We start from the raw sequence: 23,859 nt of genomic DNA on the forward strand, positions 1-23,859 counted from the left end.
TTCTGAGAAGCCAGGTGCCCCACAGGCCACTTATCTCACTTCCTACGAGAAACTCCACTTAGAGAAGAATCCTTCAACGTCACGATACTAGAGGAGGCAATCAGAGCAGCAGCTCCTCCAGAAAATGTTTCCTGAGAAGGAGCAAAACAGAGAGAAGGGCGGGCAAACCAACCCAGGAAGAGGCCTGAGAGATGTTCACTAAAGAACCACGTGGTGGGGTATCTGGGTGACAGATTTCACAACAGCTTTGTTGTTTTTTTACAATGATACATGCTTATTATAAAAACAAAACTCAGATGATGTTTTAAAAAAAAGTACAAAGTATAAAGTAAAATTGCTGATGATACTGTGGCAAACTTCCTTCCTGACACTCTTCTGTGTATAATTTCTCTCTTTTTTTAAATCAGAAGGAAAAAAGCTATTTCTGTTTTGAAAAACAAATGCTTCCTTTGAGGGAACTCCTTGGTGGTGATAGGTAGTTCTGTATTTTGACTGTGGTGGTAGTTACATGGCTCTACGTGTGTGTAAAACTGCTCAGAACTGAACACACACACACACACGCACACAAATGGGTGCAGGTAAAACTGGTGAAATCTGAGTAAGCTCCCTGGGTTGTACCAGTCACTTTCCTGGTCATGACACTGTGTTACAGATACACCAGAGATGTGTGACCACTGGGGGACACTGGTGAAAGGTACATGGAACCTCCCAGCACATTCCTGGCAACTTACTGTGAATCTATAATTATTTCAAAAGAAAATGTTTAAAAAGAAATAACTAAGTAAGTGCTTCCACAACCCAATATTTTAGCAGAAATTGTACCCAGGAACCTGGCTTTTGATTCTAGCTCCAAACTATTACCAAGAAAGGTCCAACCAATCAAAGATGTAGGTGGAGCCAAAAGTGCTTTAATCAAAGGCAGAGGCTGTGCATCCACCAGGGGGAGGTGGACACGCCCAGGCACCCTCCTGTAAGCTCCCTCCTCACTCCAAATGGTCAGCCGGAGGTGAACTGGCCCAGACTCCCAGCCAGAACAGGAGCGACTGGGACTGATTAGGGGCCAGGACCCAGACTAAGTGCTTTCCGTGTATTCTTTCATTGAAAACTTCCCCCGGCAATCTTTGAGGCAGCTGTGTTTTGCCCCATTTTGTAGATGAAGAAACGGGACACTTCTGGTCTCAGGTCTTGCAAACAGGAGCACCAGGGCTAAGGGCGAAACCCAAGCTGGTCAGACTCCTAAGGCTCTCTCTTTGGAACTTAAGGAAAATGTAAACATAGGCAGATGCAGACGGAAGTGTGTAACACACCCCCATGTACCCATCACCTGGCTTCACAATTAATCCATGGCCAACCTTGCTTCATCTCAACCTCCCACTTCCTCTTTTTTTGCACCAAATCCCAGATATCACGTCATTTCATCCGTGTATGTTTTTCTATGAGACTTGAAAAAAAGAAAAAGTAAAAACAAACAAACATAACCACAATTCCATTATTTCACCTAAAAAGAAAACTCCAGACTTCCTCCTTGATCTGTGCATAAGGGCTACACCTGAGTGGAGCAGGCTGTGGGCCTACCTTTGTGCAAAGCGACAGCCCCAGGAAGCCGCCAGCATCCGCATTCTCCGGTGACGGCCGACACTGCTGGGCTGCAGTGGGCCGCGGTGAGTGCAGGCCTCTGGCAGGGAACCTAGAGGGACAAACCAGCACACCTCATGTAGCTCCGTTACCTTAAAATCACTCTTAGCACCAACCAGGGGCTAAAAACAGCCCAGAATTCCTCCTGGGAGAGGAAAGTGAATTTCTGGACATTTGGGGTATCCACAGGCTGGACACACTCCCCAGTCCATCCACAGGGACAATAAAAACACACCACTGAGGGGACAGTTGAAGAAGGCTTGGGTGGAGCTGGCTAACAGGGCCAGCCCCTCCTGGGGGGTGTTGGACCCTTCACTAGTCACTGCTGGGCGTTACCTTCGTGATTCCCGAGAGAGGGATCTGCAGGAGAGGGCAACGGGGCCTCTCCAACTATTGCTCCCCATGGACAGAAGGATCCGCCCCTTCCAGGAGTGCCACTGAGACCCTCAGATCATCCTTTGAGCCTCCCACTCAGAACCCCCGACCCTAGGCGATAGACACAATCAGGTTCGTCCGCATGTCACCAATGCTCCTCCTTCCTTGGTGGGCCACAGTTTCCTAGGTGTGGGCAGTTCACAGAGGGAGAGGCAGTTAGAAGCTATCATTTAAAACGGTCACATGCCAATGACGGGGTTCAGGGTTCTAAATTCCAGTCCTCCTCCCTTGAACCCAGATTTTTAGTTTTTCGTTTCCACTGAGGCTAAGTGCGCTGGGTTAGTGGCAGCTCCACATTATTTTAAGCTGCAGTATGTGGGTTTTTTGAGCATCTTTGGCATGTGCCCCATCTCTCCAGCTGGATGGCTGAGCCAGGTTATGAGCTTGACGCCCAGTGCCGTGAACACCGCTCCAGACAAGGATGACAGTGACAGGCGCCCTCTTGACTCACACGTGCAATCAGACTACTTACGTTCCTGCAACTTCAGACAGAAAAAAAAGCCCTGTGGCTGACAACCCTCTGTGCACTCTCACTGCCCAGTTTACAGATGAAGAAACAGAACTGGAGCTAATGAGCTAGAACTAGGCCACGGTCGATCCTGGGCTAGTACGTGGTGGGCGGAGACCTGATCAGGTCTGTCCAGTGCAGAGCCTTGCTCTAAGTCAGGGGTCAGCAACATTTTTCTGTAAAGGCCCAGGTAGTAAGTATTTAGGCTTTGCTGCCCACAGTGATCTTCATCACATATTCTTCTTTGTTTCTGTTTTGTTTTATAATCCATTAAAAATATATTGTAAAAAACTTCTTAGCTCGGGACTTCCCTGGTGGCGTGGTGGTTGAGAGTCCGCCTGCCGATGCAGGGGACACGGGTTCGTGCCCTGGTCCGGGAAGATCCCACATGCTGTGGAGCGGCTGCGCCCGTGAGCCATGGCCGCTGAGCCTGCACGTCTGGAGCCTGTGTTCCACAACGGGAGAGGCCACAACAGTGAGAGGCCCGCGTACTGCAAAAAAGAATCCTTCTGCCAGTGCAGGGGGCATGGGTTCGAGCCCTGGTCCAGGAAGATCCCACATGCCACGGAGCAACTAAGCCCGTGCGCCACAACTACTGAGACTACACTCTAGAGCCCGCAAGCCACAACTACTGAGCCCACGTGCCACAACTACTTAAGCCCACATGCCTGGAGCCCATGCTCTGCAACAAGAGAAGCCACGGCATTGAGAAGCCTGCACATCGCAACAAAGAGTGGACCCCGCTCACCACAACTAGAGAATGCCTACGTGCAGCAACTAAGACCCAATGCAGCCAAAAATAAATTAATTAAAAAAAAGATTCTTGGGCTTCCTGGTGGCGCAGTGGTTGAGAGTCTGTCTGCCGATGCAGGGGACACGGGTTCATGCCCCGGTCCAGGAAGATCCCACATGCCGCCGAGCGGCTGGGCCTGTGAGCCATGGCCACTGAGCCTGCGCGTCCGGAGCCTGTGCTCCGCAACGGGAGAGGCCACAACAGTGAGAGGCCCGCATACCGCAAAAAAAAAAAAAATCTTAACTCGAGGGCCTGACAAAACAATCCCAGCCTGCTGTCACAGTTAGCCAACCCCTGTTCTAAGTCACTGTGCACTGGGCCTCACCAAAAGCAAGCCCGATCACTGGCATTCCACATTCCACCGCACACGAATGCCCACCAGTTTAAGTAAGGCAGAGAGCAAAGAACAGTCAAGAGGGTTGACTTGGCTCCAGATTTTCTCTAAGTAAATCATCAAGGGTGTGTGCAAAGACAGAATGACAAAGACATCCACTGTAGCGCTGTTTATAATGGGGGGAAACTGGACATAATCCAAGTGAACAACAACAGGGAACTGGTTAAAGGGTACCCCAACCATACACTGTTGTACTACGTTGCCATTGAAAATGATGATGAATGTTAAATCTTCCTATCCATGAAATTAAATGAGATCTAAATAAATGGAGAGATACACCACGTCCACGGACTAGCACACTTAATACGGTTAAGATGTCCGTTCTCCCCAAATTGATCTACAGATTCAATGTAATCTCAATCAAAATCCCAGCAGCCTTGTTTGTAGAAATTGCCAAGCTGATTCTAAAATTTATAAGGGGACTTCCTTGGTGGTGCAGTGGTTAAGAATCCTCCTGCCAATGCGGGGGACACAGGTTCAATCCCTAGTCCAGGAAGATCCCACATGCCACGAAGCAACTAAGCCCGTGCGCCCCAACTACTGAGCCTGCGCTCTAGAGCCCGCAAGCCACAGCTACTGAGCCCATGTGCCACCACTACTGAAGCCCCCGCACCCTAGGGTCCGCGTGCCGCAACTACTGAAGCCCACACGCCTAGAGCCTGTGCTCCACATGAGAAGCCACCGCAATGAGAAGCCCACACGTTGCAATGAAGAGTAGCCCCTGCTCACCGCAACAAGAGAAAGCCCGTGCACAGCAATGAAGACCCAACACAGTCTAAATAAATAATAAATTTTTTTCATTAAAAAAAATAAAATAAAATTTATAGGGAAAAGCAAAAGACCTAAAATAGCCAAAACAATTTTTGAAAAGAACAAAGTTGGAAGACTTATACTTGACTTAAGACTTTCTATAAAGCTACAGTAATCAAGTCAGTGTGGCATGGGCTCAAACACAGACATACAGCTCAAGGGAACAGAGTAGAAAGTCTAGACCCACACATTTGTTGTCAATTGATTTCCAACAAAGGTACTGATATAATTCATTATTATTATTATTTTTAATTTTGGCTGTGCCAAGTCTTAGCTGTGGCGTGCAGACTTCCTAGCCGCGGCATGCAGACTCTTAGTTGTGGTGTGCGGACTTCTTAGCTGCGGCATACTGACTCTTAGTTGTGGCATGAGGGATGTAGTTCCCTGACCAGGGATAGAACCTGCTCCCCCTGCATTGGGAGCGTGGAGTCTTACCCACTGGACCACCAGGGAAATCCCAAGGTACTGATATAATTCAATGGGCAAAAGATGGTCTTTTCAACAAATGGTACTGGAACGATGATATCCATATGGTAAAAAAAAATGAACTTTAACCCCTACCCTACATACCGTACACAAAAATTATTTAGAAATGAATCACAGACTTTATGTAATTGGTGGTCAGTAGAGGGTTTAAAAGACCTTCCCTTTCTTCTCATTTTTTTTCCATGGTTCTCAAAGAGTTTGGTTGTTCGAAAGTACACTATTGAGCTTTTCCAGTTTGATTTCTCATCTTCAAATTGATGACATTTTTCCTCCAATTCTTTGTGCAGTGCTTCCAAATTCTTTTTCATTTGCTCATGGCGCCGCTGGAGCTCAGCTTCAGAGTCCTTCAGCTTTCGAACTTTTTCTTTGGCCTTCATCTCCAACACCTGCTCCATCTCCAACATCATCTTAGCTACACGCGCCCTTCTTTCTTCTTCCATTTGTGCCAGGGGGCTCTTAGGAAGCTGTCTTTTGTTCTTGTTGTTGTCAACTGCATCGTAAGTCACAGCTGCAGGTTTTCTGCTTCTGTAGTTCTCATAGCGCACGTTACCAATAACATCTTTCAAGTCCTGCATGTGTGTTCTTAGCAACATATCTCTTAGAATTGTCAAATCCCAATGTTCACCACTTTTAACTTCAGCAATACCCCAAGCATACCGCCTTCCTCTGACCCTTTTGCCATTAACCTTGATGACAGTATTGCTACCTTCCACAGCAAGAGGGAAACGGTCCTCCATGTTTTTAACAAGTTTTTATTTTTCATCATCATCTGTTTCTGGAAATTCACGTATTTTAATTTTATAGTTTTGGGTTTCTTTCATCATCTGTTTTCTAAACTGTTGGCACTTCTCTGGTGTGAGCTTTGGCAATAAGTGGGATAATACTCACTTTTTCATGCAAACACTTCATAAACTCGATATCCAGTGGTACTATGGATATCCATGGTATCCATGTCTTGAAGGAGCAACGAAGTGTAAACAACTCTGCATCTTGTTGTCCAGCGTCTAACGTCTGTTCACTCGAGATTCTGCACTTAGGTGGTCCTCGCATGTGCTATCAATGCAGTCAGTAACAGGCTGTCTATGACCAACTGCATCTCCAAACCCCAGGGCATCAACTATTGTGTTCTTTGAAGAAAACTTTGGATTGTTCCATCTATACGGTCTTTTTTATTCTATGGAAGGACCTGGATGCTCTGGAGAATACAAATCTGTGAGGAATAACGAGTTGGTTATTGTAGAACCCTAAGTGTGAATTCAACCACTGTCTTCACTGATTGCTGTATACTTGATGTGGGAGATCTGCAAACCCCACGGAGCCCTCAAGGTCCGTCTGCTGAGCCACGACCGCAGCCCCGGACCTCACCCTGACCCTCCCGTTGACCAACAGCCCCTCCAGGACCAGCCTGGGCATGGAACAGCCCACCAATTCTCCAGATCTCAGACTTTAAACAAACAAATTACAACTCTGAAACTTCTAGAGGAAAAAACAGAGAAAATCTTGGCAACTTTGAAGCTGGCGAAGGTCTCAGGGCACAAAAGGCATTAATCATAAAAGGAAACATTGATGAACTGGACTTTTTCAAAATTAAAACTTTTTCTTTTCAAAAGATGCTGTTAAGAAAATGAAAAGACAAGCTACAGGCTGGGAGAAAATGTTCACGAAACCTGTATCTGACAAATACCCAAAATATATAAAGAACTCTTACAACTCCCAAAAGGGTAAATGGTCTAATTTTGTTAAATGGACAAATGATTGAACAGATACTTCACCAAGTAAGAACGGCCAACGAGCCCATGAAAACACGCTCAACATCACCTGCCATCAGAGACATGCAAGTTAAAACCATGAGATAACATCTCACACACCCAAGAATATCTAAAACTAATAACATACGTTACCAGCTGTTGCTGAATTTGTAAAGGAATTCTCATATATTCTGATAGGAGTGTTAAGTGGTATAAAAACCTTTGGAAATAGTTTAGCAGTTTCCTACAAAGGTAAGCTTATACTTATCATAGGATCCTGCAATTCCTCTCTTAGATATCGTCCCAGGAGAAATGAAAACATGCATCTACACAAAGACTTGTACACAGACACTCATAATAGCTTTATACATCATAGCCCAAAACTGGAAAGACCCTAAATGTCCAACAAACAGGGGACTGAAGCAAACTCTTGGTATTTTCATATAGAATAATACATGGCATTAGAAAGACCTACTGATACCCACAGCAACATGAATCAATTCCAGAAACATTAAGCTGAGGAAAAGAAGTCAAAGAAACAAAGAAGTACACATTATATGATTCTACTTTTATGAAACTTCAAAACAGACGAAACTAATCTGCAGTGATAGAAACTGGATCAGTAGCTGCCTGGGGCAGAAGGTAAGGCTACACTGCAAAGAGGCAAGAGGGAACTTTCTATGGTCTTGGAATGTTTTAGACGACATTATGCGAAATGAGATAAGCCGGACACTAAAGGACAAATACTGTACGATTCTACCTATATGAGGTCCCTAGAGGAGTCAGATCCATAGAGACAGACAGTAGCATGATGGCTGTCAGGGGTAGGGGGAATGGGGAGTTGACTTGTGGGTGCAGAGTTTCCGCTTGGGGAGACGGAAAAGTTCTGGAGATGGACGGTGGTGATGGTTGCCTAACATTGTAAATATACTTAATGCCAGCGAGCTGTACACTAAAAGATGATTAAGATGGTACATTTCATGTTATATGTATTCTACTGACGTTTTAAAACTACAATAAAATACAATAACTTTTAAATAAGTTGCATAAGAATACATATAGTATGACACCATTAAAACAAATCTGAAAAAGCTGGGACGGGGTATAATGACGTAAACTGCTCAATGACCAGGAAAGACACTGGTCCCCACTGGTGCCCTGCCGTGCTGCTCAATGTAGCTCTCCCTCTCTCATCCTTCAGTTCTCGGTTTCACTGTCCCCTGACCAGGTCCCCTGGCCACCCTGATGAAGGCAGTCCCACCCTACCCCATTACTCTCTTTCGAGAAAGGCCCTCTCTCCATCCTGGCCCATACTTGGCATGCTCTATAATCATTTTGGTCATTTATCCTTTTTTTTTTTTTTTGGCCATGCTGTACAGCAGGCAGGATCTTAGTTCCCAAACAGGGATCGAACCTGGGTCCCCTGCAGTGGAAGCGCAGAGTCCTAACCACTAGACTGCCGGGATTTTTTGTTTGTCTAATTCCTATCTTTCCTCAAGAATGTGAGTCCCCTAAGGGCAGGGATCTGTTTTATGCACTGTTGTATCCCAAATACCTAAAACAGCACCTGGAACATAGTAACTTCTCAGTAAATATTTGCTGAATGAATCGGAAGTCAAAAAGCTATACAGATGTAAACTATTATACATAGAATGGATAAATAAGGTCCTACTGTATAGCACAGAAACGATATTCAATATCCTGTAATAAACCATAATAGAAAAGGAAAAAAAGTCAAAAAGTTATAAAACGCTGTTATAGTAAAATTCCATTTTGGTAAAATAATTTTGTTTTTGCACCTACAGAAAGGGTGCCCTCCTCATCTCTGGGAGGACAGAGTCAAGTGATTTCTTTTCCTCCTTTTTTGCTTGTCTGCATTTTCTGCAACAAATTTGTGTTGCTTTTGTAACATAGACCCTAATTGGTTACTTTTAAGTATAATTTTTAAAGTTTCAAAAATAAGGGCTTCCCTGGTGGCGCAGTGGTTGAGAGTCTGCCTGCTGATGCAGGGGACGCGGGTTCGTGCCCCGGTCGGGGAAGATCCCACATGCCGCGGAGCGGCTGGGTCCGTGAGCCATGGCTGCTGAGCCTGCGCATCCGGAGCCTGTGCTCCGCAACGGGAGAGGCCACAACAGTGAGAGGCCTGCGTACTGCAAAAAAAAAAAAAAAAAAGTTTCGAAAATAAGAGGAGCACGTGTCCAGCCTCTTCGGTATGTGGGGTTGCCCCTCTTGCGTCTGTCCGTGCTTCTCTGCAGACTCCTGAGAGCACCCTGGGGAGGAGAACCTCATCCCTTGGAGCTCTCCAGGCCCACAGAGTGTGAACAGGACACTTGAGGGCCATTTCAGAGAGGGGCAGCAGCACCTGAGTGGTCCCGGAAGCCCCAAGAACTGCCTCAGCCGCTACCTGGATGGCTTGAAAAGTACAACTCTTCACCTTGTGACTCGTTCTGAAGAAGATTTGCTCTTAACACCTTTGTTTTTGCCTCATTAACTTCTGTGCTGGGTTAAAAATTTTCATCTTCTCCTACCTATCCTGCAAAGAGAAAATGGCGTTTTTGTTTGGTTTTAATGAAATTAATATTCACCTCCATAGAAGCTGGAAAACACAGACAAACATAAACTGAAATAAAAATCACCTGTAATCCTTCTACACAGAAAAAAATTTGGTTACTGCTTTGGTAAGTCTTATTCATATGTATGAATATATAAATTTTAAAACTAAACCAGACTATGACAGATATAGTTTGTATACAGATTTTTTTGGTTTATATTATAAACATTTCCCACTTCACTAGACTTCTTTTTAACAACTTCATTTCTAATGGCTGAATAACATTACACCACATACAGTTTAAGCTCTACAATACCTTACTTAACCATTCTCCTATTGTTGGACACTTAGGATATCTGTGTGTGTGTGTGTGTATGTGTTTTGTTATTAGATATATGGCAGTGAGGAATATTTTAGAATATAAATCTTTGACTACATCTTTGACCACAGGAAAAATTACTGGGTCAAAATGTTTGTTTTGAAGGCACTAGATATATATTGACAAATTTTCCTCCAGAAAGATTATACAAATTTATCTGCCTCCCAACAGTGTATGAGCGACATAGAAAGTTTAAGGTTTACTAACATTAGTTAAAAAGTTAATGGTTAAAAATCATTTTGTACAAATAGACCCACAAACATAGAAAACAAACTTGTGGTTACCAAAGGGGAAATTAGGAGTCTGGGATTAACATACACACCCTACCATATAAAATAGATAACCAACAAGGACCTACTGTATAGCACAGGGAACTATACTCAATATTTTGTAGTAACCTATAAAGGAAAAGAATCTGAAAAAATACATATATATATATATATATAAACACACCTATATATATATACACCTATATATACCTACATACACACATATATATACCTATGCACACCTATATATGTATGTATGTATAATTGAATCACTGTGCTATACACCTGAAACTAACACAACATTGTAAATCAACTATACTTCAAGTTTTAAAAAATCAGTTTACATACAGGGAAATGTCACGTGGTAGTACCAAAAACTTTGGGTGCTTAATAGTCCACGCAGGACCTGAAACATCTGAAGTGCACGAGTCTGCAAGGCTCATACTTTACGGATCCCAGCCGTCTAAAATTTTTCATTTTGTTTTATCTTGGTCCCCAACCAACACTGACCTCCTTAGGGTGATGGGAAAGAAGCCAGGCCCGGGCCCTGCCCTCATGGGGCACAGAGTTCCCTGTTTGAACACCACGGCACCTGTGTGCAGCCACAAAGGATGCTATAATTACTAACGGGAGCCACCTTCCACTGCGCTCTTACTACATGTCAGTTGCTCCACACCCATCATCCCCGGAGTTGTCTGTAATCACACAAGGCAATTATGGAGACGGCTAGCCCTGAGTTCGACTCCTTGCTCTTGTCACTTGCAAGCTGTGTATCTTTAGCTAAATCACCCAACCCTCAGTTTCCTCAACCAGGAAAATGGGGACAAAGACAGCAACTAGGGTAACTGAGAGGATGAAGTGGGGCAATGCATGGGATTTTTTTTTTTTTTTTGCACTATGAGGGCATCTCACTGTTGTGGCCTCTCCCGTTGCAGAGCACAGGCTCCAGACGCACAGGCTCCGGACGCGCAGGCTCAGCGGCCATGGCTCACGGGCCCAGCCGCCCTGCGGCATGTGGGATCCTCCTGGACCGGGGCACGAACCCGTGTCCCCCGCATTGGCAGGCGAACCCCCAACCACTGCGCCACCAGGGAAGCCCCACGGGAAGGATTTAATGACTTCTGATCACTTGGACTTGCAGGGAGGCTCAGAGTTTGTATCTATCTGCACAGCAACAAAGTTCAAAAAATGCTTAGTACTATAAATTGTGTTACTGGCCATGTTTTATAGATCTGGAAACTGAGATTGGTAGGAACATAAGTCGCATGTCCTGCATCAGCTTTTCACTCAGGGCTCCACTGCCCAGAACAGTGCAGGCCAAGCAGCCCAGCCGAGAAATGTATAATGTCCACCAAGTATGACACACAGCAGGTGACTAATGCAGTTCTGGCTCTCGGTGACACTTTTAAAGATCCAAGCTCACCTCCTAGTGCTTTTGACACCAAAGTAAAGCCCTGAAAAGAGACCCAAGGGAATGGTGCAAATCCTTAAATAGGGCTCCTGTCCCAAGGCAGCCAGCACCTCTGCTTCTAGGCAAATCAATTCCCTTCCTCAACACAGGCTGAGAAACTGTTCCAGAGAAAAGGCATTAAAAAGACTTGACAAAATTGGATCCTGGATCAACGGGGAAAAGGACATTAGTGGAACAACTGACACATTTGAATATGGACTACATATTAGATAACAGTATTTGTTATGGACCCAGTTGAGTCCCCCCCACCAATTCATATGTTGAAGTCCTAACCTCCAGTACCTCAGAATGTAATCTTATTGGGAGATAAGGTCTTTAAAGAGGTAATTAAGTTCTATGAGGTCTTTAGGGTGGGCCTTAATCCAACCTGACTGGTGTTGGAGGCACCAAGGATGCACCCAGAGAAAAGACCATGTGAGGACACAGCAAGGAGGTCACTGTCTACAAGTCAAGGAGAGGCCTCAGAAGAAACCGAATCTGCTGACATCTTTATCTTGGACCTCCAGCCTCCAGAACTGTGAGAAAATAAATTTCTGTTGTTTAAGCCATCCAGTCTGTGGACTTTGGCAGCCCTGGGAAACTGATATAGTATTATATCAATGTTAAAGCTTCTGAAGATGAAAAACATTTTCTGGTTATGTATTACAGTGTCCTTGTTCTTAGATAATTCCTCCTGAAATATTTAGGGGCAAAGGGTCATGATATCTGCAACTTACTCTTAAATAGATCGGCAATAATGATTCTGGTGATAATGAGTGTATAAATATACAGACAGTAAAACAGGGCAAACATATTAATAATCGGTGAATACAGGTGAAGGGTATAAATGGGATTTCATTTTATTATTCTTTTCGCTTTTCTATAAGTTTGATGTTTTTCAAAACAGACACTTTTGAAAGAGTCCCTTTAATTCACTTAAGGTGGGAGCAGGGAGGGGTCTTTCGGAAAAGGTAACCCTAACTCAACAGCAGAAGCTCGAGTGCCTACTCTGAGCTAGGCACGATGCCCGGCACTTCACTACACACTCTTGGGTAAGGACCGCTGTTTCTCATCTTATGGAGGAAGAACGGAGGCTCCGAGATGGGAAGCCACTTGCCTGAGACCACAGAGCAAGGAAGCGGTGCAGTGGGAAGTGAGCCAGGTGGGGTCCGCCTTCACAGCCCTTCCCACCCTTCCCTCTGTGCAAATAAATGGAGTGCACACGGCAGGTGTTTAATAAAAACTGAAAGGGAAAGATACCTGTGCTGCTGAGAGGCCTGGATGCGGGAATGGGCCCTCTTGAGAGCCGCGGCTCTGCTGTGCTGTTGGAAATCACTGCCTCACAGCCTGCGCCCGAGATGCCAGCCAGAGGGGTTGCACCTCCACTACAGCGACCCCGGGGCACCTCTCCCTCCTGACCCACCAGACCCACCTCCTCTCTCGGGGACGAGAAAGCAGGAAGAAAGGAGGCAGGCCGGTAGGTCTGGCACTGAGCCCACCTGTTGCAGGCCCCGGATGAGACTTCCAAGATGCTTCATCCTGAATAAGGGCAGGCACGTTCCCCCTCCCCGGGGCCTGCTCGGAGTGACGGGGAAAGTAACCCACCTCAACCCCGTGCAGGAGCACAGGCAGTGAGGCAGCACATCTGGGCCTGGCAGAGCTGCTGCGACCAGGCCTCAGGTGACCATTACTCATCACTTTCCTAGGGGTTCTGGCTACATCCTCCTGCCACCTAAGAGCCCTGTTCCTCAGGATGGGAAGGTGATGCTACCAAGCCCGCCCCCAACACAAGGACCCCACCTGCCCTGATCCCCACCACACTGGCCACCCCACACCCCACACACCTGTGCCCGCACCCCTCCATGCTGCCCTCCGCCCCACAGAACACATATCTCTTCCCTCCCTCGTGCCTTCTCTCCATTCTACTTCCAAGCAACCCCATTTTCCCCAAATCCCAGATACATCCCTTCCTTTAACCAGTCTTAATTCACTGAGTCAACCATCTTTCCGACTCTCAAAGCAGGACCCTCAAACCTCCTTCCCTGCCAAGCCCTGCCTGCCGCCGCCCGGAGTGGCCCGGTGTACTGGAACGGGTACTACTAGACCTCACTAAATCCTCACAACCACTCTGGAGGTCGGGCAACATTGAGAACTAAATCCATCTCCACCTCCATCACCAAAGGAGGAAAGACGGAGGCTCAGAGAGGCAAAGTGACTGGCAGGGGGCCACACAGCTACTGAGCAGTTGAGCCAGGATTCAAACCCAGGACGGCCTGCCCCAAAGTCAGTGCTCTGAACTGTCGGCTCGACCAGCTCCCAAATAGCCCTGGCCAGACTGGAGTGGGGATGACCTTTACATCCTTGAACCCACACCCCCACACCCCCAGAGTAGCTTCCCCTGGCCTCCCTCACAAGTACCTCTTCTGAGTCATTCTTCACACAGCATTTTTCTGCTCAACTTAAATTCCTTAAGTTTAGGATAACATCTCTTCATGGCCCGAAACCTGGTGTTGCACTTTGTTCCGGGGTCCAAAAGAGTCTGTTAATGGGGTTGGCAGCCCCTGGGGCTTAACAGGCGGGAGGCAGTGACTGGCCACAGTCACTGGGAAGCTGTAAACCCTGGAGTAGGTCTAAGCAGAAACTCAGACTAGGACCCCTAAAACCACCAAGCAGGAAAGGATCAGAGAGGTTCATGCCAAGGTCACACAGCCAGTAAACGTCACAGCAGGGACTCTGGTGGGGAAACTGGCTCAGAGAAGGGAAGTTTCCTGGCCAGACTCACACAGCAAGCTGGCAGAACTGGGACTTGAACCCAGGGCCTAGAATTCAGTCCGCTGCTTTGTCATGTTACCCACCAAACCTCAAACCAGAACACCAACTGAAATTAGCAAGTCAACCCTCCCTCCCACCCCTGATTCCCTTGTCTTGCTCTATTTTTTTCTATTTCCATGGCATCACCTTCTAACATACTTACATACTTATCATGTTATCAGAAGATAAAGTCCACTAGTTCAGGGGTCTTTAGTCTCCTTTGCTCCCTGATATTCTTCAAGCACCTAAAACAGTGCCTGCTCCATATACTGAAAGCTCAGTAAATAGCTGCTGAATAAGTAAACCCGTCTAACAAACATTCACTGAATACGTGCTATGGCCAGGCTGTGAACTGCAATCATTTTGCTGGATCCCAAAGACATGAATGCTCACTGACACAAGCCCACGTTTCACCTGGCTCCACAAAGGAGCCGGCACGCTAACCCAAACTCAAGCCAAACCTGCACATTTCCTCAGGAACCAAGCTCTCAAACCAAACGAAGACATGGTCTATCTCTGAACTGAAGAGAACCCAGATTTCCCACAGGCTCCCTCTGAGAAGCAGTTTCATCCCATCCCCAAAAAGGCCCAGCAAAACTCAGAGGATCTGCAGCCCCTCAGCCCAGCCACACGCTGCCAGATTCACAGCTGCCACTTTTCAGCATTACTTTTGCTAAACAAGTCTCAATTAGATCTGCCACAGCCCAGGAGGTTATCAGTGGGCACTCTGGTCTTGGCCAGCGGGGGCAGTGCATCTGTACCAGATGGTCCTCCCTGGGATGTCAGATGAGGGGGATCCAGAAATGTCCTTGGCCTTGTGGCCCACTCCTTAGTGCTGTCCGGTACCCCCGGTGGGAGCGCTGCTGCGAGGGCAAAATTGGAGCCAACTCTGAGAGCGTGAGAGCTGCAGACGTCGACTCCCTGGGTTCCTGCAGCAATTCCCAAGGAGCCTCTCCTTCAGCCACCACGGACAAGGTGCCCAGTGATTCCATGTGCATCTGGGTTTGGCTGAACCAGGCTGCAGAGGGCAAGACTTGGAGGCTTTTAAACTATGGCTTTTTATCAAAGCCAAAAGGCTGTTCCAACAAGTCCTGAGTCTACTATTTGTCTCAGTCCAAGGAAGAGAACAAAACAACCTCCAAGGAGAGTGTTCCAGAGAAAAGTAAGGCATTCCAGAAATGCTGCCCTGCTTCGGAACGGTCTTCCGGAACAGGGAACCTGCAGTAAACATTCACTGAACTCTTAAGTGAACAAGGTGCAGCAGAGGTAGACCTGTGACTGATTCCTGCTCCGCCTTCCAGCTGTGCTACCTGAGGCACATACTGCCTCTCTGAGCCTTGGTGTCTTCGTTTGCAAAATGAAAAACAGTAACTGAATCTACTTCCTAGGATTGCTGGGTAAGTTCAATGAAATAATGCTGCAGTGCCTGCCACATAAGAAGCGCTTAATAAGAGGTAGTTCTTGTAAAGGAAAGGACAGACAGTATATTGAGAAAAGAAAAACTAATAAGGGCTTTCTAGACGTCCCGTAAGCCGTTATTTATGCATTTAGGTATATCCTAAGCGTTTGTTGATGCTTGTTTTTTCAAACAAACTTAATCCTCACAGCATCCTCGGGTAGAAGGGGCGGAGGCCGGAGAGACAGTCCTCGTGACAAAGGACGAAAACAAGGCCCCCGAAGGTCCCGGGAAGCGGCCAGCAAGCACCCTCTACCCTCAAACCCTCCCGGGTGGGTTCAAAACACCAGACGCGACTCTCCTCGGGGAGAAGTGGCTGGAAGTGATCATTAGCGGGGCGGTCGGGACTGGGACTTTAATTCATCGTCGCTAAGAAGTGGTGATCTTTTGTCCCTAAAGAAAAAAGTGCCCGTCAGGGCCCAGACCCCGGGGAAATACAAGTCAGCGCTCCCAGACGCCACACACGTTCTTTAAACGCTGGGTCAGGCCCAGGCAGAAATAAAAGAGATAGCGGCTCCTGTTCCGGAGAAGCAACGAGCCCCTGGGGGCTCGAAGTGGGCTGCTGGGGCCCGAGAGGATCCCCTGGGCGCCGGCTGGAGGAGGGGACAGGGCGGTGGCGGCCAGGGTGTGGGGGTGGTCCCAGGCTCAGCTCACCTGGCCGCGGCGTTCTGCGTACCAGGCAGGGCCAGGCCCCGCCGGCCCGTAGCTGGACTGGGCTCGCCCCTTCTCGGAGAGACCCGGCCCCCTGAAGCAGCTGGCTGCTGCCCGGAACTCACCTGCCGTAGCAACCGCGCCACCTCCGCCTGTCAGTCAAGCGCGCCTTCCGCGGCTCGGCGCAGCGCAGGGTCAGGAGGCCCGGCCGGCCGCGCCCCGCCTCCTCCCCCTCGGCTGCCCAATCGGGAGAGGCCGACGCCAGGGGTAGGGGCGTGGTCAGATGAACGGTGTGGGCCGAGGGCGGGGCCTGAGGGCTTGGGGCCGGACCGAGCCGGGCCGGGCCGGGTAGGGGCCGGCGCTCTGATCTCACTGCTGAGCGCCGGAAGTATCCTAGATCTCAGCGCAGGGGCTCGGCGGCTAGACCGCGGGGCTGGCGCGACTATGCCGGTCACCGGGAAGACTTTCCGCCGGCGCCGGGCCGACTCGGAGTCGGAGGAAGATGAGCAGGACTCAGAGGAAGTTCGGTGCGTTTGGGGCGGGCTTCCACGGGGCAGGAAGAGAGAGGCAGCCTAGGGGGACTCACCACCGGCCAGGCATCTTGTTGACAACATTGCTAATTATGAGCCGGGTTGTTATCCCCTTCTGTGAAGAAATTGAGGCCCGTAGGGATGAGACCGCCGCCCCAAGGTCTCATGGTTGGGAGAGGTGCCCCTGGCATGCGCAGCGGTTCTGACTCCCGTTGGTGGGTCCAGACGCAGAGTCACCCTCTGGACCGCTGCGGGCAGGCAGCGAGGCAGGGGTGTCCCTCGAAGCTGCCTTTTGACTCTGAGTTCCGTGGAGGGTCTCTCAGCCTGTGCATTGCCTTTTGTTTTTTTTTTTTTTTTTTAGATTAAAACTGGAAGAGACCCGAGAGGTGCAGAACTTGAGGAAGAGGCCCAACGGGGTGAGGTGGGTACTGCGTGGGGGAGAGGACCCGGAGGAGGAGGGCATGACCGAGACACCACCTACCCCGACTCCCCCATCCCCACCCGGTCGCTGTCACAAATGTCTCCTCAGACATAGCCCCTTCTCTTGACACACTTTGCACCTTGTACTGCCTGGGGAGGGGTCCAAGCGTTTTTTGCAGATGTTTAACCAGGACATGCCCCGAGCCATGTGATCTTGAAGTTTGCTCCAGAGGTACAGAAACAGGTCATTGATCAGTATTTTTATTGTCAAATTCACACTGTGATTAACTGTGAAATGCACACTGATTGTTAAGAGTTTGGGAAAATTTAGAAAAGTATAATCATGAAAATAAACAGTACCATAATTCTCCCATATAGAGGTGATCAGTGTTAACATTTAATGTTCTTTTCCTGTCTGTTTTCTCTCTTTTCTGTAAGGACAATGAGCAGCTTTACTTTTATTCTGTTGTTCTTCGGTAGTCCCCTCTTATCCACGGGGGCTATGTTCTGAGACCCCCAGTGGATACCTGAAGACTAGGTAGTACTGAACCTTATGTAGATTATTTTTTCCTATACTGATGGGTGGGTAGTGTATACGGTGTGGACACTCAGGACAAAGGGATGATTCACCTCCTCTGTGGGACGGGGCAGGATGGCAGAGATTCATCACACCATTCAGAACAGCTGGTAATATAAAACTTACGAATTTTTTATTTCTGGAAATTTCCATTTAATATTTTTGGACCACAGATAACTGACACTGTGGAAAGTGAAACCACAGATAAAGGGGGACTACTGTACTTTCAACTTATGATATTGTGGGCATTCAACCACATTGTGGGTAATTTTTCCAAAAACCTTTTTGATATCTGCATAATATTCTATCAGATGTACATATCATAATTTAACTTACCCCTTATTTTGGGACCTGTAGATCATTTTTTTAAATTTCACCGTCAAATAAGGCTGCAATAGTATTTCTCTGCATTTGTCTTTAGCTTCATTTTCCCTGAAGGCATAATCTTAGAAATGAGATTTCTAAGCCAAGATAATGCTAAATGACTTTGCAGGAAAATGTTCCACTGACGTCACCACTACCCCCACCTCCAGCATCTAGAGTGTTTCTTGGACCCTGTTATTCTTGTAGGCTTTTCCAGCCAGCTTCAGTGTTCACCCCGCAAATCTCACCCTTGCCCTAATGTTGCAACCTAAAGACTTCCTAAATGTTTCTCCTTATCTCTGAATTGTGCCCTTTCTCTCTCTCTCTCCCCCACTTTTTGGCTTTTCTCAGTGCTGTAGCCCTGCTGGTGGGAGAGAAGGTACAAGAAGAGACCACTCTAGTGGTGAGTTGTGGGGTCCTCCCTGGGCAGTGGGAAGATGTGGCTGCTCTTCAGTGGATGATTGTGTTTTCTCAAAAGAAGACAAAAAAAATTCCACTGCAAGTTATATAAATGCTTCTTCTCGGCTGTGTTTGCTCTCTGCAGGATGATCCCTTTCAGATGAAGACAGGTGGGATGGTGGACATGAAGAAACTAAAGGAAAGGGGCAAAGATAAGTAAGTGCGAAACTGGCTGAGAGGCAAATTCACCGGCAGCCCCTGCCTGGGTCTGTGTTCCCCCAGGGAGCTGGGTCCTGCCGCAGCTTTAATGAGACATCTCGGAGTACCCTTTGTGCTTTGTAAACGGTATGTTGTTTAAAAACAAAGAAAACAAAAACTCTTCAAAAGTTAACTTAGAGTGATGCGGGTAGGCACCTCTTGTAAAGGTGCCTTGTATATTAACTTTTTTTTTTTTTAATCCTTGGTTGCGTTGGGCCTTCGCTGCTGCGCGTGGGCTTTCTGTAGTTGCAGCGAGCGGGGGCCACTCCTCGTTGCGGTGCGCAAGCTTCTCATTGCAGTGGCCTCTCCCGTTGCGGAGCACAGGCTCCAGGCGCGTGGGCTTCAGTAGTTGTGGCGCACGGGCTCTAGAGCGCAGGCTCAGCAGCTGTGGCGCACGGGCTTAGTTGCTCTGCGGTATGTGGGACCCTCCTGGACCAGGCCTCGAACCCATGTCCCCTGCACTGGCAGGCGGACTCCCAACCACTGCACCACCTGGGAAGCCGCTATATATTGTCTTTCAAACCCATGTGGAAGTTGTTTTTCTTTTTTGAGGAAAACATAGAAACAATTACAAATATAATACACACAATACAAAAGTGAAATATAAACGAATCTACTCATTCCCCCGAGATATCTCCAGAGGCCGTCAGGGTGCTTGCATATATTCCTAGAGTTCCTTCTGTTTACGTATCATATATATGTATATATTTCTTGACCATAAACAGGACGTTGTACATTTCGTTGCATACTTGTTTTATTCATGTAACATCACACTCAGCCTCACTTAGCTGTGACTCTAAGGCTCTGCTTCACTGTTCTCCTTTTTTAGGATCAGTGAAGAGGAAGACCTCCATCTGGGGACGTCATTTTCTGCAGAAACCAACCGAAGGGACGAGGATGCTGACATGTAGGTGTCAGTCTGTTCATCAGTAAGAGATTGGGGGAGGGCTCCAGCCAGACAGAGTCCAAGATATTTTGTCACAGATGACATTTCTAGACTTATCCAAAGGCAGCAAATTGGCCCCTCTCGCGCCCCCGCCTCCCCTTTCCCCACCGCCTGAGGCTTGAGAACTTTGAAAAACTCAAAAATTCTTCAAAAGTGTGGTTCTTGGAATTTTAGATTCCTTGACTAGTAGTGTTCCATCCTCCCAAAATTGCAGGGATAAACAATGGACTTGCCTATTTTTCATTCTTCCAACAAGGCTGTTAAACAAACTACCATCTACCATTATCTTTTTGTCTTCAAAGAACCTTACACATGGTGTGGTAGGACAGAATCTCATAATATATGTTGGTGCTTTAAGTTGAAAATTTTTAGCTTGACTTAAAAACTCAAGTTATTTTTATTTTTCTCCTCCATGGAACGATGGCAACTTCATCATCAACCATCACGGCTCCGTGAGCCAGTGTTGGGGACCACTCACTTAAAAGACACCAGTTGTGAGCTTTCCTGCCCCTTTTTGAGGCCTTTGGGTATCTCATTCCAGGATGAAGTACATTGAGACGGAGCTGAAGAAGCGGAAAGGGATCGTGGAACACGAGGAACAGAAAGTTAAGCCAAAGAATGCAGAGGACTGCCTTTACGAACTGCCGGAAAACATCCGGGTTTCCTCAGCAAAGAAGACTGAGGAGATGCTGTCCAACCAGATGCTGAGCGGCATCCCGGAGGTGGACCTCGGCATCGAGTGCGTTTCAGACCCACGGTCGTGCGTCTCTCCCGCCCCTAGGCAGAAAAGACGAGCTCTCTGCTTTCCAGTTAAAAGTTAAGGGACTGTTTCTTAACCTGTCTCCTTGGAAACCCACAGATACAAACTGTCTTCTGTGGCAGGCTGACGTGGTTGTCGCCAGGAGTTTCTCTGAAGGGTTGGTCAGAAGTAGTTAAAGAGGCAAGGGACTCCTGACTGCTGAAAACAAACAAGAATGTTTTTATTTAGCCTTAGTTCACAGCCCTTCAGCTCTTCTCTTCAGGTCCGTGTATTCTGCTGCTTTATTCTAGCAGGAGCAATGATAAAGGCTCAGCCACCCCGTGATCCTTCTTTCATTTTTACTACAAAGCATCTGCTCCAAAAGGGGATTTTTATGGAGGAAATACAGTGGTCGTCATCGTCTTCGGGTGTGGTAGAAAGTTGGGAGACTTCTGGGTTCTCGCTTCCTTTTTGGCCTTACTAGCTTTGAGCCTTAGTCAGTTCACCTGACCTCCAGCTCAATTTCCTCTTGATCAGAAGAGAGGAACTCCTGCATCTCCGATGCTGGGAGAGCTCCGTGACAGTCTGGCCGCAGGGGAGTTGGTAAATTATAGAGAGCTGTGCCCCAAGAAAGATGACGTCCTTATGCAGTGGCGGGGGGGCTGCCAGCCCCTTTAGTCAGTTCCCCCTGAGGCCCAGAGGTGTGATGATCTCACTGTGGTGTGGCTCCTTTCTCCCCATAGTGCTAAAATAAAAAATATCATTTCCACGGAGGATGCCAAGGCCCGTCTGCTGGCAGAGCAGCAGAACAAGAAGAAGGACAGTGAGACATCCTTTGTGCCCACCAACATGGCTGTGAATTACGTACAGCACAACCGATGTAAGTGTCGCGTCTCCGGGGAAGCAGCTCCAGCCCACGCCATTGGGTCGAGGTCCCTGGGTTCCCGAAGTCTGTCTGACCCATCCCCTGGTCTCTTTTGGTCCAGTTTATCACGAGGAGCTCAATGCTCCCATACGGAGAAACAAAGAAGAGCCCAAAGCCCGACCGTTGAGAGTGGGTGACACAGAGAAGCCGGAGCCTGAGCGTGAGTACGGCAGAGGCCTCGGGCTGCCTGGCGTGACCGTTGCCCAGGGCCCGTGGAGGCGGGGAGGGACTCGGCAGGGGCGGCGCTTGGGCTTTGGGGTCAGGGCATCTGGGTTCTAGTCCATTTTCTGTGCCATGGTCATGTGCCTTCCCCTTTCCAAGCCTCAGTTTCTTTACCTCTAAGATGGGGATAGTAATAAAACTTACCACTTGGGGTTGCTCTAAGGATTCACTGGGCTGTCAAATATAACAGAGACTCAAAAAATTAGAAAATTTCAATAAGCAAAAGTAAATTAAAAGTTAATCATAATTTCACCACCCAAAGACGGCCCCTGTTAACATTTTTATATATTGTTATCCCTCAGTATCCGTGGGGGACTGGTTCCCGGACCCGCTGCAGACACCAAAATCTGTGGATGCTCAAGTCCCACAGTCAGCCCTCCGTATCCATGGATGCGGAGCCCAGGGATACCAAGGGCTGACTGTGTATAACCTTGCCCACTTTTAAAAAATACACATACTCTGTATACATACTTAATAGGATCTCACAGCTTTTTAGTGAGCTCTGCCTGTCTCTCCGTGACAGTAAATACATTTTCCCCTTCAATGGCCATATCACGTTCTGCTGTATAGTTAGATGTCCTATAGTCTAACCATTTCCCTCTGGTGGGACACTTAGGTTGTTTCCCAGTTTTCCCTATTTAATGATGATCATTCTTGCCTATGTCATGTCCTTAAGCTGCCTTGTGAGAACTCACCAGATGATCCTAATTCGTTCTCCCGCCAGCAACATCCAGCAGTGCCCCTTTCCCACGTGCTCACCAGCACCAGGCGGTGTCATCTTTCTCATCAACAATGGGAGGATTCTAAGGAAGTGCTAAATTTGCTGAGGCTTCTGAAAATCCAGCCTGTTGCTCTGTTTCTTCCTTCCTACTGGAGAAATTATTTTCTGTAACACCTTAGCTGTGTAGTCTTTGATTCCCAAAGGGCTTCCTATTATTAATACCTAGGAAGCAGGGACTTTGGAGACACCAAAGGGTTCACCTCAGCCTACCTTCACTTCCTGAGTGACCTTGAGCAAATCAGCTAACCTCTCTGAGCAGAGATGGTAACATGCCCCTGCTAGGATTGCTGGGTGGGTGGAAGGAAGTCTTGTCTAAACAGATTTAGTGCCATGCCTGGTACGTTGTCAAGCTCTCAATGAAGCGTAGCTACTGCTGCCCACCTGGTCTGACACTGAAGTCAGCATATTTTGGTTGGCCCCTGACTCCACCATGTTTATTGCTATTCACCCCAAAACAGGTACTTACTGAGGCCCTACTATGTTCCTGTTCACTAGAGTAGGCACTGGGGCTCCTGTAGGGAGTGAGACAGGCATGGTCGTCCTTGCCTATGTGGAGCTATGCCTGTTGTTGGCTTCCAGCATGGCAAACAGCTTTTCCTCTTTTCCTTCTCAGGGTCCCCTCCCAACCGCAAGCGTCCTGCCAACGAGAAGGCCACAGATGACTACCACTACGAGAAGTTCAAGAAGATGAACAGGCGGTACTGAGGGAGGCTAAAGGGGAGAGGTGCAAAGTGGGGTATTAACAGTGTCGGTTCACTCCCTTTATTCCCCCTGATAAAAGGCTTCCTGGACAGAAGCCTGCTCATTGGCTAGCAGACAGTTCCCAAAACAGACTCTATCCGTCCTGCTGCTTACCTGCTGGATTTTTCAGGCACTGAATTTGTAACCTTTTGAAACAATGTGTAGTTTTCCTATTTGGGGACAAACTCTATTCTTGAGAGCATTATTAAATCTCGTTTGTAAATATGTTGACTTTCTCCTAATATTTGCCCTGGGTCAGGAGGAAACAGTTGTGTGTTTCAGGGTGAGATAATACCCTTTAGATTGTGGTTTTATTATTATTATATATGCAATCATGTCTCCTGTTTTCAAGTATCTGGAGTGGGGTTCAGAAACGCATCCGTCACTCTTTACAGTGGATCCAGCTGACAGCAGAAAAATCTAGCTTGAGGTCAAAGGAACACTGGTATTTTCTGACTTTTACAAAGTTATCTGTTTCTTTTCATTATGAAAGAAAAAGCAAGTTCTATCACTTTTAGCACTTAAGTATTAAATATGAAATGGACCCAGCCTTATTGTTGGTATTGTGTCTTCTTGTACCAA

At 47.4% G+C, this 23,859-nt stretch overlaps 2 protein-coding genes and 1 pseudogene across 9 annotated transcripts in view; 1 reads left to right on the forward strand and 2 right to left on the reverse strand.

The window, feature by feature from the left end:
- The window catches only part of USP20 (ubiquitin specific peptidase 20), a 48,485-nt gene extending 31,883 nt beyond the window's left edge, over nt 1-16,602 (reverse strand). For 3 of the 8 annotated variants that reach the window (XR_004350341.1, XM_032634738.1, XM_032634737.1), the window contains exons 1-2: nt 16,502-16,602; nt 1,576-1,687 (exon numbers count right to left, since the gene is read on the reverse strand). The gene's annotated coding sequence lies outside the window, so the exon portion shown is untranslated. The other 5 variants (XM_032634739.1, XM_032634740.1, XM_032634742.1 and 2 more) reach the window with 5 other exon arrangements.
- LOC116755600 lies at nt 5,209-15,267 on the reverse strand (annotated as a pseudogene).
- Nucleotides 16,603-16,675: 73 nt separating the features above from the next.
- Nucleotides 16,676-23,825, forward strand: C6H9orf78 (chromosome 6 C9orf78 homolog). Its single transcript, XM_032634420.1, has 9 exons — nt 16,676-16,903; nt 17,268-17,327; nt 18,618-18,669; nt 18,811-18,881; nt 19,753-19,830; nt 20,411-20,608; nt 21,352-21,488; nt 21,595-21,693; nt 23,150-23,825. The coding sequence occupies exons 1-9, from the start codon at nt 16,821-16,823 to the stop codon at nt 23,239-23,241; spliced, it is 870 nt and encodes a 289-aa protein (XP_032490311.1). The 5' UTR covers nt 16,676-16,820; the 3' UTR covers nt 23,242-23,825.
- Nucleotides 23,826-23,859: the final 34 nt, after the last annotated feature.

The sequence above is a fragment of the Phocoena sinus genome, chromosome 6, assembly GCF_008692025.1.
Source record: "Phocoena sinus isolate mPhoSin1 chromosome 6, mPhoSin1.pri, whole genome shotgun sequence".
Lineage (NCBI taxonomy): Eukaryota > Metazoa > Chordata > Mammalia > Artiodactyla > Phocoenidae > Phocoena > Phocoena sinus.

Bases quoted from the DNA above. Each gene is read 5' to 3' on its own strand.
- C6H9orf78 (XM_032634420.1), top strand. From the start codon at position 16,821: ATGCCGGTCACCGGGAAGACTTTCCGCCGGCGCCGGGCCGACTCGGAG. The intron at 18,882-19,752 runs GTAAGTGCGAAA...CTCCTTTTTTAG, and splicing joins AAGGAAAGGGGCAAAGATAA to GATCAGTGAAGAGGAAGACC. The intron at 19,831-20,410 runs GTAGGTGTCAGT...ATCTCATTCCAG, and splicing joins AGGGACGAGGATGCTGACAT to GATGAAGTACATTGAGACGG.